At 40.2% G+C, this 17,212-nt stretch overlaps 2 protein-coding genes across 5 annotated transcripts; one reads left to right on the forward strand and one right to left on the reverse strand.

The window, feature by feature from the left end:
* Nucleotides 1-1,025: 1,025 nt before the first annotated feature.
* On the forward strand, nucleotides 1,026-4,004 carry LOC133877567 (serine carboxypeptidase-like). Its single transcript, XM_062315924.1, has 9 exons — nucleotides 1,026-1,381; nucleotides 1,818-1,986; nucleotides 2,143-2,262; nucleotides 2,367-2,510; nucleotides 2,615-2,765; nucleotides 2,919-3,007; nucleotides 3,109-3,367; nucleotides 3,529-3,662; nucleotides 3,767-4,004. The coding sequence occupies exons 1-9, from the start codon at nucleotides 1,053-1,055 to the stop codon at nucleotides 3,887-3,889; spliced, it is 1,518 nt and encodes a 505-aa protein (XP_062171908.1). The 5' UTR covers nucleotides 1,026-1,052; the 3' UTR covers nucleotides 3,890-4,004.
* Nucleotides 4,005-4,157: 153 nt separating this feature from the next.
* LOC133877568 (uncharacterized) lies at nucleotides 4,158-10,562 on the reverse strand. Of its 4 annotated transcripts, XM_062315927.1 has the most exons (5): nucleotides 10,285-10,562; nucleotides 10,013-10,170; nucleotides 9,484-9,760; nucleotides 9,163-9,283; nucleotides 5,304-5,591 (listed from the first exon to the last, which is right to left on the reverse strand). In XM_062315927.1, the coding sequence occupies exons 3-5, from the start codon at nucleotides 9,670-9,672 to the stop codon at nucleotides 5,338-5,340; spliced, it is 564 nt and encodes a 187-aa protein (XP_062171911.1). In that variant the 5' UTR covers nucleotides 9,673-9,760; nucleotides 10,013-10,170; nucleotides 10,285-10,562; the 3' UTR covers nucleotides 5,304-5,337. The 4 variants fall into 4 exon arrangements, with proteins under 4 accessions (XP_062171913.1, XP_062171911.1, XP_062171910.1 ...); XM_062315929.1 differs by lacking the exon at nucleotides 5,304-5,591 and adding an exon at nucleotides 4,158-4,734 and having other exon boundaries at nucleotides 9,484-10,170; XM_062315926.1 differs by having other exon boundaries at nucleotides 5,305-5,591; nucleotides 9,484-10,170.
* Between the last annotated feature and the right edge of the window lie 6,650 nt (nucleotides 10,563-17,212).

A 17,212-nucleotide genomic window follows, 5' to 3' on the forward strand; every position in this document is an offset into this window, starting at 1 on the left:
GATTAAAATTTATTTTTCTTCCATAGTTTAATTATGTTTAAAAATACGATTGAGTGAGACCCACAAGAAATTTATTCTCAATAATACTTGATAACATTATTTTTTTTTTTAATAATAACAGATCTAATAATTGATTGGGACTAACATGCAAGTCAACATTTCGAGACAATTGTAAGGTAAAAATATAGTTTATAATATTATTTTAATTATCTTAATATGATATTCAAATGTGATAAATTGATATAGTTCATGACTTTTTATTTTAAATTGTGTAAATTTCATTATAAATATGAGTAGATTGTATTGTCTTATCATTCAAGTCAATAACAAAGAGTAATTACTTAGATTATGTGTATGATAAACTAACTGCAAAGATCGGCTTAGCTTGTAAAACTAAATTACCTTAATTTTTTGTATTTCTCCTTTCTACTTCTTTTCTTCACTTTCGGACTTTATTTCAAATTTTAACAAAAAGTTCACAAACCGACAAAAGAGAGAGAGAGGTAACGGTCTTTTTTTTTTTTTTTTTTGTAAGTTGAGGTAACGGTCTTTGGTTTCTTCTTTTCTTACTCAAATTCAATTTTCCCCTTTCAAAAAAAAAAATCAATTTTCCATTGCAGTAAACTTTTAATCTTTAAAAAAGTACAATTTATAAATAACAAATTTAAAATGTGTAATTTAAAGATATAATTTTTAAAAATACAATTAAGTATTTAACAAAATTGCAATTTAATCCTTAAAATTGTCATTTAATCTTTAAAATCATGCATATTAAAAAAAAACGTATATCATTACCTACTATTTGAAAACGTAAATTCACAATTTTTTTGAAAAAAATAAAATAAAATAAAATAATACGAAACAACCCATTAAACTTTTGTTTTTCCTAATTTTATTCTCTGTGTGTCTTTCTCTCTCAGCATTCAGCAATATTAGACAGTTTTTCCACTCCACCTTTCTCCCTGAATCCTTGCCTTATGAGGCAAGTCTGTTGGCAAACAATCACTATAAAATCCGGGGCCAAAGCAGAGTAAATTATTTCGTAGAAAACAATGGCATCATCATCATTCTGTCACCCCTCTCCCTCTTTTGTGTTGCTTCTTCTCACTTTACCATTCTTATCTGCAACTTCTCCTAACAACCACCTCCACCTATCTTCAACTGCCTCCTTCCCGAGGCTGCAAGCAGAAAAGCTGATCAGAGACCTCAACTTGTTCCCTAAGGACCCCATTAACACTGCGCCCCCTGACCCGTCATTTGTCGCCCCCAAGATTGTCGAGAAACGTTTTAATTTCCCTCATCTCCATTACTCTGGCCCTTCATCTGAAGAACTTGGCCACCATGCTGGTTACTATCGTCTTCCTCATTCTAAATCCGCAAGGTACGTACGCCTTCAATTGTTCACCATATTCCATGAATACATGTTAATTGGTTTCTTCTTTTCTTTTTTCTTTTTATTATTATTTTTATTATGTTAATTGGTTTCTTAATTAAGGAAGTTATGGTAGCTTACCTTCTCCCCGTTTAATTTTTTTTTTTTTTTTTTTTTTTTTTTTTTTTTTTTTTTTTTAAAAAAAAATGAGAAAATATTCTTTAACCCCCCTAAACTACCCGCACATTTTCACATACACCTCCAAACTTTAAAAAGTGAATCTCTTAAACTGCCACCGTATGTCAAATTAGACATTTTTTTTCTCCCCAAAATACCCTTGAAGTTATTAAAAAACGAATATATTTTTTTCCTTCTTTTTTTTTTTTATTTATTTTTATTTAATTTTATGGTAAGTTGTAAAATTTTATGGGTGGATTATTTGCAGGATGTTCTACTTGTTCTTTGAATCACGGAACAACAAGAAGGACCCTATTGTGATATGGCTGACTGGAGGGCCAGGGTGTAGCAGCGAACTGGCGGTGTTTTATGAAAATGGACCTTTTCAAATCGCAAACAACTTGTCTCTTGTATGGAATAACTATGGCTGGGACAAGGTAATAAAGAGTAACAATATTATTCATTGAGCTTAAAAAAACAAAAAAAAAAGATTCAGTATATTATTCCTTTGCACAGAATTTAAAAGAGTCTGTTGTTGTTCGTTGCTGGTTCTTCCCCTTTCAATCAGTACAACTTTTGTTGTCGTTTGGCAGGCATCGAACCTTCTCTTTGTTGACCAGCCTGTTGGAACCGGCTTCAGCTATACAACTGATGAGCAAGATCTTCGCCATGATGAAGAGGGCGTTAGCAATGACTTGTATGACTTTTTGCAGGTCGGTTTGCTTTTGCTAATCTTCTTTAAATAAAGAAAAACAAAAATCATGCTTGGTATGATTGAACAGGATTCTGAGCTTAATTTTGTTCATGATTATGTCAGGCATTTTTCGCGGAACATCCTCAGTTTGCTACAAATGATTTCTACATAACTGGAGAATCATACGCTGGACACTACATTCCAGCATTTGCTTCTCGGGTTCACCAAGGAAACAAAGCAAAGGAAGGACTTCATATAAATCTGAAGGTGTCTGTCTATCTATCTATCTATCTCTCATATTTAACGTAACACGAATAAATTAAATTTGTTGGTTTCTTGATTTTGCCTTGTTATAATTGGATATTTAACAGGGATTTGCTATTGGTAATGGGCTAACCAATCCTGAAATCCAGTACAAAGCATACACTGATTATGCATTGGATATGGGGTTAATTAAAAAATCTGATTACGATAAAATCAACAAGATACTTCCAGGGTGTGCACAGGCGATTAAAAAATGTGGTAATTCTTCCAATTTCTATATATATATATATATATATATATATATATATATATATATATATATTCTAATTTGTATTGTATAGACAAACATCATATTAAATGTTGTATATTCTTTGTATATACAAACATCATATGACTTGCTAGCATTGTCAGGCAGTGATGGTGGAGATGATTGTGTGAATTCATACGTTGTTTGCACCAATATATTCAACCAGATCATGAACATCGCCGGTAATATAAATGTAAGAGGGCACAATTAAAACACCTCCAATATCCTTTCATAATTATGTTGTGAAGTAGCAAAAATGCATTTTCAGCTTTGATGAGAATGTTTGGTCTGCAGTACTATGATGTTAGAAAGAAATGCGAGGGAGACCTGTGTTATGACTTCTCCAAAATGGAGACATTCCTGAACCAGAAGTCAGTGAGGGACTCTTTAGGGGTTGGGGACAGAGAATTCGTTTCATGCAGTAGCGAGGTATATGAAGCCATGCTTGTGGACTGGATGAGGAATCTTGAAGTGGGTATTCCTGCTCTTCTGGAGGATGGAATCAAGCTTCTTGTGTATGCTGGAGAGTATGATCTCATTTGCAACTGGCTCGGTAAGCCTCTTTCGTTCAAAAAATGAAACGTTTTTTAAACAGTTCTTTCAGACTCTTTTTATAGACAAAAGCTCTACTTCTCAATACAATCTCAAACAACAAATAACGTATTTTTTTAAAATGCTGAGCCTGAACTTGTGGTTTGTCTCTCTTTTGGGCAGGGAATTCAAGGTGGGTTGATGCCATGGAATGGTCTGGACAGAAACAGTTCGGGGCATCTGCAACCGTTCCATTTTTAGTTGATGGTGAGGAAGCAGGATTGCTAAAGAGCCATGGGCCTCTCAGTTTCCTAAAGGTCTCTCTCTCTCTCTCTCTCTCTCTATCTCTATCTCTATCTTTATCTCTATCTCTATCTCTCGTATTCTAACTTAAGCAACACTGGTCCTAACAATATTGCAGGTCCATGATGCTGGCCATATGGTTCCAATGGATCAGCCGAAAGCTTCATTAGAGATGCTCAGGAGCTGGATGCAAGGGAAACTTGCAATGACCGAGATAGAAGATAGGGTTGCTCCCAAGTGATGGCCTCGGTGGAGCCAACATCATCTTCTTGAGCATATGTCTAAATTATTTCAAATTTAAGGATTTCAGAATTGGTTTCCGGGCTTGTTTTAAATGAAAGATTTTCTTTCTCAAATGGAGTTCAATGAAGGATGGTTGCACACATATAAATATACATCGAATACACGTTTACCATCATATGATATTCAATTCGTCTACAAATGCCATCATACACTGTAATATAACAAAATGCATAATATAGGGGCCTAAAAATGGTGATAGACCAGGATATTACCTCCCAGTTCAATTCTGGTGCATTGCGAACTGATTAGTACTAAAAGAACCCATCGACATTCCTAGTCTAGTTTACATTTACAACAGTAGCCAGCAAAGAGAAAAGCTTTCCTTTTTTCTTTTTCAGTTCCCCTTTTAACATTAAAACAATCCCATCCAAATCAGACCTTCCCTACAGGAGAACCAGGAACAGAGAGCTTCCCCCCCCACCCTTTTTCCACCTGACGCTTTGGTTGCACTTCTCCGACCCTTACTGCCCAACCTTAGAATGGGCAGCTAATGCGTTCCACTTATTAAACTATGATAAGAAATGGTGAAACCTGAATTTGGAAGATCTCCTTCCACAAACCATTCCATTGGGAAATTACAGGAAGTTGGATACATAAATGAAGAGAACTGTTAAGAACCAACACGTTCTCCATACAATTCCCTTAAAGACTCAATTGCCGGGAGAAATCCAGATCTCAAAGGAACCACCGATGCAACTCGCAGATGTTGTGCATTGCCATTCTTTGATTTGGACAGTGTCATTCTGAACATCTCTCCCTCCAGAATTCTATTAGCAGAAACAGCTGCACAAAACTCCAAAAGATCAGGACATGGGGCGATATTCAGAGCATACCCAATTAATTCTTCCGAGACAGAAGAATATTTTACAACTAGAAGTACCCAGGTCTAATTCTTAGCCTAAGTAGTTAAGATGTAAGTGTTTGCTTGTAGGGCCTCAGGAAGGGTTTAGGCATTTTGCAGTGCCCCTTTACCTTTGGTTACCGCTTCTTAGCAGACCTTGCATAGGACCGGGTCGTACATGGTTCCTTTCGGATCATTTATGGACCCATTTCCTGGTTACCATTCTTCTTTCGGCGTTACTTTTTTCCTTTTGAGTATGTTGTTGAGGAGCCCACCCCCTCTTAGTTTGATCCCATGTTGCCCCTTTTTCCCGTATTGATTAGGAAAAAAAAAAAGGAAAAATGCTCTCTCTCTCTTCCCTCCCCCCCCCCCCCCCCCAAAAAAAAAAAAAAAATCCCTCCCTTCTGAACCCCCCATCAATCAAGTAGACGAGAGGAGGAAGAAGCCACTTCTCCCTCCCCCCTCCTCTTCTAGCTTCTCCTCTCTTTTCCATTCTTTTTTTCTCTTTTTGAGGGAAGATGGAAGATAAATTTACAGCCACCCATTCACCTATGCCACACACGTGCCCCTCCACTTGCATCCCCAACCCCAAATCCACCACTAGCCACCTCCAACCAGCCCCTCCAGCAGCGCGTGTGGCCCACGCGCTGCCCTCTCTGGTGGTGTCCAGCTCCAGATCTTCCCTCTGAGTGCCCATCCTCATCTCCTTCGTCAATAAAGCAGGAACGATTCTCTCTTTTGTTCAGAGTTGTTGCAAAGCATGCTCCTTTGTCCAAACAGGGGCAGAATGACATTACCCCTAAAAATATATCATTTGTATAAGGTGAACCACCAAAAATTAAAATTACCCCAACAAAAGAAAAAGAAAAAGAAAAAAAAAATCTTTTTATAGTTTTGCTCCCTCCCATATTAAAATTTATGATTCCGCCCCTATGTCCAAGGATGAGGGAAAACTGATCAATGTCAGTGCACCCTGTTTTTAGCGGTCTATCTATTGGATTTCAAGTAATGTTAATAACCATTTTTTTGTCCTCTTTTTATCCACCAAAAGTTAATGAGGCTTTTAAAATCTCATTGGATCAAAATCCAATAATGGTCCATCCTCAAAGCCAATTGTGATTTTAAAAGCCACATCAACTGTAGAAGGATAAAAAGAGGACAAAAAATAGTTCCTAGCATTACTCATTGGACTACAATGCATACCGCCAATAAGGCAGCCCTCTTCTCAGCCTTTTGGTCAAGGAACTATGGTACCAGATTTGTTTGGATCCATTTCCCATTTTATATATACTATTAATTTCATGCGTTGTATTGGCTGTTTTTGGAGTGTTTGCTGGGTTCCCACCCCCTCCTTTTGTAGTTTTGTTTTGTTTTGATGTAATGGTTATGTTGGTCAGGGAAGGAAAAAAAAGGGGGATGATAATTACCTTTTCCCCCATGAACTACCAACTTCTGCACAAATCCCCCATGAACTACCAACTCAACCAAATAGAACATCCAACTACCAAAGTTACATGTTTCCCCCCTTCCATAAGTCAGAAGGGTTAAATTCAACGGTCAACGCCTCACATGCACGTCACGTGAGTTTTTCTTATTTTTTCTTCCTCTTTTGCCCTTAGCTCCCTCAGTCCTCTCACTCCCTCTCTTATCTTTTTTCTTTTTATTTTTTCTAATTCAATCTCATCTCTTTCTCGCTTACTCTCTCTCATCTCTGCAGCTATCTCTTTTCCTCTCTCGTTTATATTCTTCTTCTCATATTAGTACTTGTCTGCCGGAACACAATCACTTGGGTAGCGCTGGATGGGCTTGAGACTCGGACAAAGGCACAGAGTTACCGGAACTCACGCAGAAACAACGCACTCAAACCAAGCAGAAAGATCTCAACCCTTATTGGAACGAGAAACTAGTCTTCAACGTCAACGACTAAAGGGAGACCCGTGAGTGAACCAAAATAGTTGGTACTGTTACAACTTTATAAGGAAGTGGTTCTCTTGTTCTTTCCTTTGTCAACATTTTCTTGAAAAACAAACAGCGCACCAGGAGAGAAATACCGAGCAAATCAAGTCGGCAGCACGTCATTACGAAGGCAATAAATGTGCATGTGTCCATTAAGTACCAAAACTCCTTAAAATAATGCCACGTTTTCCTCTGAATTCCTCAGCACGTCATTACCAAGGCAGTAAAATACAGCAAGAGGAAAGAAAGATGATGTTCTTCCTCAGCACATCATTACCACGTTTTTCTCTTCTCCATTAACTCCTTAAACATGCACATCAACGGTTCAATCATCATGACGCCGGAGTTAAATACAGCAAGAGGAAAGAAAAAGATCAATAAACAGTAAAAAAAAAATACATAAAACGAAACTTGTTTGCCTCTGTTTTGAGCACCACGAACAGAGTCCTCTGTTTGCCTCTGTTTGGATTTTAAGAAATTGTTGGAAAAGAAATGAAAAATTCAGGAGAAACAAGAAATCATAGGATTCAAACTTTCTGGTGATTTACTCCGCCTGGATTTGCCCTTTTGAGTTTGCATTTCTGCCTTACAACCCCTCTACAACATCATGGGCTGCCATTCGTAAAGGCCTGCTCCATGTAAGACAAGCAAATCCTATTCAAATTAACTCTAATGGCTAATCATGATGATCTCTCCAATAAAGCTGAGTTCAAAACTCCAAAGAGTGCCGCTTAGAAGCTTAGTATGGTTTTGGGTAATGATGAGGTCTGTAGACCAGCGGACATGGCTTGAAACATACTACTCTCCTGTGTGCTCAATCATACTCCCTGCGTCCGCCAATCATTTCGTCGCATTGCCTTTTCTTAGACTTTCGAGACCACTCTCCATCATCATCAGATCCTAAACATCATGTTATTAATATTTTCATCATGGTCGTCGTCGTCGACATCATGTCTTTACAACGTTAGTGGGACCTAGCGATTGAAAAACAGGGGTGGGAGAGATTTCAGCAGTTTTGGGGTGCCAAAATTATGGCCGAATCGTCCGTGCTCAACCTTGAAATTGGTGTCCGTGACCGTGATTGTTCTGTTCAAGCTCGTGTGGGGGACTTTCCAACAAAGAAACAAACAGAAAGATCAAAAGTTGGACTGGACTATTGAGATTCGAGTTTAACAGTTCAAACTCGATATGAGTTTAACAGAAATCATATTTGTATGGGATGGCACGGTTCGGGGGGGAGCTGTTTTATGTGCCCAAAAAGACAATACAAGTTGAAGGTGCTGAAGGCGTGAAGCTTTGCTCGAGTCCTTCAATGGTGGTCGCGCTAGAGAGGCAGAGCGATGCGAGCAATGAGATCACCACGAGAGCCAATGCGAGTTGCAGAGAGGTCGCCATGGGAGTGAGAGAGCAAAATGGGTGAAAGCAGAGGTTGATTCTAGCCATGACACGGTTATATTTCCCAAGGCGAAGCGTCTCAGGGAAGACCTTTTGGGGTTCCTCGACAACATGGAGCATATTTTGCAAAAACGAGCATATTCTCGTTTGGGTATTGAGGTCGTATTGGAGATGGAGATGAATAGCAACAGGGAAGAAGACAACGACGTGGTCTTCCAGCAAAACGCGTGTTTTAAATACAAATGAGGGCAAAGAGGAAGAAAAAATAAGAAAAACTCACACGACACGCATGTGAGGTGTTGACCGTCGGATTTAACCCCTCTGATTGACGGAATGGGGGAAAACATGTAACTTTGGTAGTTGGATGCTCTATTTTGGTCGAATTGGTAGTTCATGTGGGATTTGTGCAAAAGTTGGTAGTTCACAGGGGAAAAAGGTAATTACCAAAAAAAAAAAAATCTAAAACAGGAATATGCTAAGGTGGTAATATCCTTAGAACTATCATGCAAGACTTACTTCTACGGCTGTGATCACGGAGCAATTTGCTTGAATATGACAGTAAATATGATCAATGGGGAAACATTGAAACAACAAATCAGTTGTCCCATAAATCTCATCCAAGTAAAATAGTGATATATCTATAAGCACTAAGCTTCAAAAGTATGAATCTCTTTTCTTTCACCGCATCACCTCACCAGTCAAACAGAGGGTAAAAAGTTCCATTAGATTGCAAAAAAAAAAAAAAACAAATAGAAGGAAACTGGATATGGAAAGCTTAAACAAGAAAACAATTTAAGGAATTATATTTCACCATGATTTCTTACTATCAAATCAACTATATACCTGACAAACCATTCAAGAGGCTACCTTTTTTTTCACTAGGATTCAAGCTGCTACTTGCCAGATTAAATTATATTTCACTTCACCTTGAAAATGCTTCCTTACACACAGTAACCCAAAATCATAATCAAAATGATTAATGCGTTGATGATAAGAGTTTCATTAGCAATGGAGGTTACCAGCAAAAGGATGAAGCTTGGCGAAGTCAAAGAACTCATCAGCAGAGCACCCAAAGAGAACTTTAGCTGCCCTATCAAAGCATATCACGGTGAACACCTTTGTATCTGATGCTATTGATATCTACCAAACCAAACCAACAAAACCCACATATTAGAAAAAGGCAAAATAGGAAGCCCAATGCTGGCTTAAAAATGCCCTCATTTCCAATTCCAGAGTCCCCAATTCCTACTAACTGAAAGCTTCCCCCAAATTTTCTCTAGAAAGTATTTCTCTGGAAACAAACAGGAATTTATTTTGGGGGGAGAGGCGGGGTTACTTACTAGGACGCGGAAGAGGCGTTTGGAACCTGTGGAGACGGAGTTGAAGGCGTTGAAGTTGCAGAATTTGCATAAAGAAGTGGAGTTGTCAGGAAGTGTTCTCTCGCAGACCAAGCAGACCCTGTAGCAGAAGCTGGTGTGGTCTATCGCAAGCACTGTACACATTAGTGTTGTTGGATTGTCACCTTCCATTGCTTCTTTTAGGGTTTCTTGATCGGCCCCGAAGGTGTTTGTCAAAGTTCTCGCCCATCAGCTTGCTCTCCCTCCATCTCTATAAATGCTGCATGGAAATTGAAAACCCGAAAAAGGCCCGGCTAGAGCATTTCCAATAATTTATGCAAAATAGATAATTAAAACTTAATTTTTACTAATTTAGTTAATCAATTTTCAAAACTCCATCCATCAGCTTAGTTAATTTTTTTTCTATTTTATCAAAATAATTTTTTATTTTTTATTAACTTTAATTAATTAAAAACATCTCCATAAAAAATAAATAAAAGAACCAAATTAAGTAACCAATCACCCAGAATACCATTTTCTTCAAACTTTTTTTCTACTATCCCTTTTTTTCACACTGTTTCTCAGCAACCAAAGCCATGTACTACTCCAGTTCCAGCACCTCCAACAAAATCTGTTGGTACAGTGTAAAATATGGTGGCGCATCGCCTTTAAATGCACTCTCTCCAAAACCTACAAGACAAAAAGATTAAACAATGAGCGGGGTCTAGGGGTGTAAACCCAAAGCCGGTTCCCAGTTATTGGCCAATAATTGGGAACCGGCTCCGAAACTGGTACCTCGGTTACCTCGGGTGAAACTGATTATCCGGATCAGGTCTACATAATATTCTTCATCTCTTTTTGCAGCAATGCACAGAAGATCACCGGAGTGTGTGGATCGCATTGGGTGGAATCATTGTAGAGGATCCAGAATATGGAATGGTGTTTTGATGCTATTTTGACAAGCAGAAGGAGCTCTAGATAACATTAAGAACCATAGTTATTTTCTTTAATTCTGAATCAATGCACTCCAACCTATCCTTGTGAAGATTCAAGAACCTCAAGATCTATAACCTTCTCTCTTTTTCTCTATTTTCCACCAAATGTTGAAAAAAGACAGCGATATAGTAGAATGGGAAAAGTCTTCCTTACTTTTGGGTAGACGTTTGTGGGCAAAGAGATAGAGAGTAGAAGTAGATATGAAGGCGCAAGTTTCTTGAAGAGAAGGAATCATTGTTGGAGGTCCAAGAATTGAGGCATTTGGTGCTAGATGCTGAGAAAAAGTTTGATATCACTACTAGGAGGAGTTTGATTAGGTGGAACGACGACCTACTTTTTGGTTTGTTCTCTTTTTGGTTGATTTTTTGGGGGCGTTTGTAGAATTGATTCTCAATCGGCATGGATCAGTACGAGATCATGGAGCAGGTCGGTCACAAAGCTTTTGGAGCTGCCATTCTCGTCACTGAAAGGAAAAGAGACGAAACGAAAGGGAAAGTAAAAGAAAAGTCTAGAAAGATGTAGAAAAAGATTAGGGTATAGGTGTAATTTTATATATATATATATATATATATATATATATATATATAATATTGTTACACTTGGAGCTGTTTACCCGGTTATAACCAGGTTTCTAAGAATTGAATAACCGGCTCCGGCTCCGGGTTACCTGGTTTCCCGAAATCGGTCAGTGTCAGTTACGGTTTCCCGGCTGGTTATAACCGGTCCGGAATTACACCCCTAGTAGGGTCTCACTTTTATGTCTAAGTCAGATTTCAAGGAATATGAGAGCACAGTAAAGTCAGAGAGATTAGAGTGTTTTGATACATGGGGTAGCAACCTATTTATAGGCATGTAGTTCTGATACAGTTGGAGTGCTTTGATTATTGTTCAATTAGGACTCTAATCCTAGATCGTATGGGATTAGATCTTATATATTGAGGAGTCCAGTTTGGGTAGGACTAGTCTTTCAACTGAATTTGAATAAGCATCTTATCCCATATCTTGTGGGATAAGATCATCCCGGACATCTTGGAATAGAGACCTTCCGGCACTTTCTCAGGGGGATCAGCCTTATCCCATGAATCCTGGCTGTAATCCAAGCATATTTTATCTATATCACCTCATGGCAGTCCCGAGAAATACGTTCTCGGGACCAACTGGATTATGGACATTTCGTATGTATTCTTTTCGTGATCCCGAGACAGTGATGTTCTGAGACGTATCAGCTGTCTTCATCCTCGATCTTGCCAACCAAGGATATTCATCAGATTCTGTAAGGAGAATCCTAGGCAATTGTGTCCGACCCAATCTACATAGGCCTCTCTTTGGGTCGGATACACCAATGGGGCCCATGGGCTTGATCATAATTTTGCTTGGGCTTTGGGAATGATAATTTCCCCAACAATTACCCCCAATTATTTTATTTGAAATACCTTGTTTAAGAGAATTTAATCATTGCAATCATTCCAAATCTTTCCTCGGGCCATGAGTCTGACACTGCTGCTGCTTTTCAAGAGTAATGATTATTTTAACTCATTTCTCGGATCCACGTTGCTCGAGGTGTCATTTTAATGACGACGCCTCGAGTCTCGGGTTTAACCTGGCAGTTGGAGACTTGATGGGTTTAACCTGGCAAGCAACTCTTTGATGAGTGATGCCTCAAATCTTGGACGTGTGCTGACAGCCAGCGCCATGATGGGTGTCAATTGGACTCCCAAGCACGTACCTCTGGCTGGAGCATTAATGATGACCTCCCTATATAATGCTCTTCGATCTTCACTTTCATTTCTCACTTCTACCTTTGCTCTTGCTCTCGCTAGTCTCCACTCTCTTCATCTTTCAAATTTTCTAACCCACTTCTCTCGAGAATGTCTTCTCACTCTGAATCCGGAAGCTCTTCCGAGGACAACGCTCATCCTGAGCTTCATGTAGTCGGAGGAGTACAACCTATCGGTGGGGCTCCTCTAGCTCCTAGAGCTCCCACGTTGATTCCTTTTGAACGCCGTTTCAAGGCGTGGACGATTCTGAAGGACGAATACGTCCTCTGGAACAATTTCAACATTTTGTCCTCCGTCGAGTTGCATTTTCAAGATCCGGCCACGAGAATCATCAGTCGTGGGAACATCTGCCTCTTCAAGAGGATGTTCTTGGCCGGGCTTTGTCTTCCCTTCCCAGCCATTGCTCGGGAACTGCTGCTATTTCTCGGTGTAGCCCCAAGCAAAATCCTGCCCAACGGATGGAGGTACTTGTTTGCCTTCTACATTTTATGAAAGACGGTCCTTGGAGGGCAACAGATAACAATTCTGGAGTTCTTCAATATCTACTGTCCAGTCATCCAACAAGACGGGAAGATAGCTTTCCAAGTCTGCCAGAACCCCCTCTTTATCTAGCTTCACAGTAACTACTCTGAAAATAATTATTGACTTCTAATTTAAACCAAGTGTGTGTGTTTGTGTGCAAACAAATATCTTAAATAGGGAATTCAAATAAGATAAGATATTTTTTACGAAGTGAAAACTCTGTGAAGAGAAAAACCACTCCGAGGTAGCCAAACCCAGGAAATCTACTATCCAAAAACAAAGCTAGTTACAAGACACTCGTACTCGTATACCCTTATGCAGTAGTCATACCTTTAACTCTAACACGAAGCCCATCATGAACGCTTTCCAACCAGATCTTCCACTTGAAGGGGTTTTTGATGGATTCCTTTACCTTAGGGCCGACCCCTAAGATAGACTTCACACGAACAACGAGCACACACCGGCAACGGCTTGAGAGCTAGCGGATCTTTGATTCTCCCTAAACACCCTCTCACAGCACTATGGTATTCACTATCGAATTCTATACCAAACACAAGCCTAGGGCCCTCTATTTATAGGCTTACAAGAAACCTAAAACTGCTGAGATTCAGGCTCTGTCTGGCGAGCGTCCGAATGGAAGTTAGCCACGTCTGGATGGTTTTCTGCAATATCCTTTCAGAAACAGTGTAATTCTATCTCTATCAGGTTCACGTTCGAACGGCTTGACCGAGCATCCGAACTGTCTTCGCTAAAATCCTTTCCGCGTTCGAACGGAACTTTGGAATATTCTAAAATACTAGACATCGTCCGGACAGCTTGCAGAGACTTTCCAAACAGTGTCGACTTCTGAAATCCAACTCCTTGTTGAATACTGATTGATCTAGCGTCCGGACAGTGTTGCTCTGACGTCCGGAGGTCTTCATCATTATCTACTGGACACTAAGGAGCGCCTGCCTTCAAAGGCCCTTCCGGATGGTTACACAGGAACCGGCTGTTTTGTCTTGGATTTTGCAAGGACTCTTCATGGACATCTTCTAGAAGCTTGTGATAAGATACTTTCTTTGATTTAAACATTATCTGAATACATGAAGATTTTAAATTGAAAACCGACCATCCTGTTAAATTGCAACTATTACATAAAGTATTTGAAAATTGAAATTGACTTCTAAAAGAAAGTGTGTGCAATAGGTGTCAACAAAAATCAAGCACAACGGAAAATAAAAGACACATAGTTTTTGTTGACGAAGTGGAAACTCAATTAAGAGAAAAACCACTCTGGGGCAGCCAAACCCAGGAATTTCACTATTCAGAAGATGAAGCTAGATACAAGATAGTAACACTCACATTAACCTGATGCAGTGGTCGTACTTTGCTCTCTGACGTGTAACCCAACACGAACACTTCCCAACCAGGTCTCCTACCTGAAGGGATCTTCCTTAGAGCCGACCTCTAAGATAGACTTCAGTTGTAGCGCAGCACACTTGAAACGGCTTCAGAGGGATCTTGAACTTCTCTGAGCTCTTATGGAATTCAATACCGAATTCTTGCAGTTCTCAATGCCCAGAGGCCTCTATTTATAGGTTGAGGTGCAGAATGGGCGACTGCTGTAATATGTACGGACGCCGTCTGGACGGTGAACTTAGGCCGTCCGGACGAATAACTGTGCGACAGGATTTTTCAAAAATTTCGCTGAAAATCTTTCCTGTTTAAGACCTGCGTCCGGACGGTGAGATACTGACGTCCGGACGGTCGCATGTCCGTTGCAAGTAATTTCCATATAAGGCTTAGCGCGTCCGGACCAAGGGGGATGAACGTCCGGACGACAATTCTTCAACACGCAATTTCCATATCTGCTATGCTTGCGTCCGGACCAAGAGAGGAAGACGTCCGGACGGTTGAAGTCGAATCGGCAATTTCCTTAACTGATGAGCATGCGTCCGGACCAAGACTGACTGACGTCCGGACGGTGACATTTGAATTGCGATTCTTGCCTTAAGGAGACGCGCGTTCGGACGGGATACCACATCGTCCGGACGGTTGATCGATCTTCCCTTTATTGGAATTTGGAAAGAATCTAAGACTATTCGAGTACTGATAGGCGTCCGGACTGGCTGCTGAGAGGTCCGGACGGATGCAAGCTGGAATAGAAGCTTCTCGATACAGTGTAGGGTCCGAACGGAAAAGATACGTCATCCGGACGGATGATGCTGGTCTGTCTGGCATCCGGTCGGGATGAACAAGTCGTCCGGACGGATGGAATAGTGGACAGATGGGCATTCGGACGGGATGACACGTCGTCCGGACGGCTAACAGGGAAACTGAAATCTTCTCTCTTTTTCGCAGTGCAGAGTCTTATGAAAATGCTCTGACAAGTGGAATCCCTGTTTACAGCATCTTTACACATAAGTGATTTTGTCCAAACACAGAATGAGGCCAAAATACTAACAATATTTTTGTTTATCCAGAATGTAACCAATATAAAATACTAACAAACTCCCCATTTGGCCATTCTGGGACAAAAACACTTGACCGGTTTGGAAATACATTCCTGATCAAAAAACCAAAAAATACTCCCCCTTTTTGTCACACAATGAGAAAGGGTAAACAGAGTATTAACTAAAACCATAAGTGTTTTAATAATTACATCAAAATGTCAGCACAAATTTAAAATTGTTTCAATAAACAACAAAAAGAACAATAAAATAAAAAAATCAGTCCTCATCATCAGGCTTGGGGTGATGGTACTGCAGGCACTCCCTGATGTCAATTTGACATTGTTCAACATGCTCTCCAATAAGATTAACTTCACGCTGGAGAGCTCCCATAGATGACATCAGCTGAGTAAATGCAGCCTCTATATCAAAAGTAGGGGGCATAGCCTAGGATGATGATGCAGCTGCTGGTGGGGGAACTGGTGGAGGCTGAGGAACACCACCTTGAGCCTCGTGCTGCAACTGAGCATTAGACTTCATGAGAGTCTGTATGCCAAGGGGATCTGGAATCTGTCAGCGGGGCTCAGAGTCTAAAATATCTGTCACGACCTGAAGACAGATTTGAGTGATCAAACACCCAAAAGACAGACTCGTGTTCTTCTCATCGCGAACCTCGAGCATAGTGTGCAATATATGCTTGCACAGGCAAAAAGGAGTCCGCATCACTATGGCATAAAGAAGGGTGGCCTTCTTAAGAGTAAGCTCACTCCGACAAGCTTGAGGCCAAAGGTTTGTCACAACCACCTTTGCTAAAAATCGGTGCATAGGAGCAAAAGCACCGATGTTGATATGGGAGTGGGACTTGTTTTCTCTCTATGGTCTCGTCCCAAAGAAATCATGAAGAAAGTCAATGCTGGGTGTCTCATCACCAGCAGGGAAAGGAACGCCTGAGACTGGGAGAACAGGGACCCTGATCACTGAACTGATAAGCTGGGGGTCAATCAAAATTGTCTGGCCTCTGACCATAGTCTGCATGATCAGTCCTCGGTCATCGTCCTGAATTACGATCATGTGGCCATAAAATTCCCGTACCAGTCTGGGAAAAGCCGAGCAGGCATAGTTGTACAGATACTCCCAATTGTTCTCCAGAAGCATCTGAGCGATGGGAAGTAGCACTGGATCTCTCATATCGGCGCGGAGAAGATTCTGCTCTGATAGGACCTGTCGTGAGTGCATGCGGTGCAACCTGTCCGCAACTAATTCTTCAGTTCTCTGCCTGACTCAGGGAGGAGAGTCGTCTGAAGACATAATTCTTGGACTAAAAAACAATCACAGAAACAGATCTATGAAAGTATTAATATCTGTTAGTCTAAAAAATTTGGGCATTATAACGGCTGTAAAATGGACTATCCCAAAAATTACAACAGCAAGGAACACAACCCAAATAATATCAAGAACCAAATATGCAAAATCTCAACCCAAATAATAAAGAATTTTGAGCAATACTACATATTGAACTCAAAATAATAGAAACCCAAAAACAAACTATTTTAAGCATAAAAACTTAAAATAAATTAGCAAAAGAGTATAAAAACATACATGGGGTGGAGATAAATTGCAAAGATGACACGTGCACTTGAGAAGTACACATAAAGAGTATAGAAAAAATGCACAAGACGACAAAAAGAACCAAAAGAGAGGAGAAAGTGATGTGCGGCGCCAGGGAGAATGCGATTTAACCCTACAGGGTTCACCGTCCGGACGGAACTTAAGTGACGTCCGAATGGAATGCCACGTAGGAGATCGCAAAAACACGCCCATCCGGACAAGAAGAATGGACATCCGGACGAATCAATCGTATCGTCCGGACAACCAAAATCACTGTCCGGACAAACAGGAGCACCGTCCAGACGTTCTGAAACACACCGTCCGGATGCTTCACACAAAAAATCTGAAAAAGAGAGGAAAAGAGCAAAAAAATATTTCCCAAGAATTTCCAGAGCA

Source organism: Alnus glutinosa, chromosome 9 (genome assembly GCF_958979055.1).
Source record: "Alnus glutinosa chromosome 9, dhAlnGlut1.1, whole genome shotgun sequence".
In the NCBI taxonomy this organism is placed as follows: domain Eukaryota; kingdom Viridiplantae; phylum Streptophyta; class Magnoliopsida; order Fagales; family Betulaceae; genus Alnus; species Alnus glutinosa.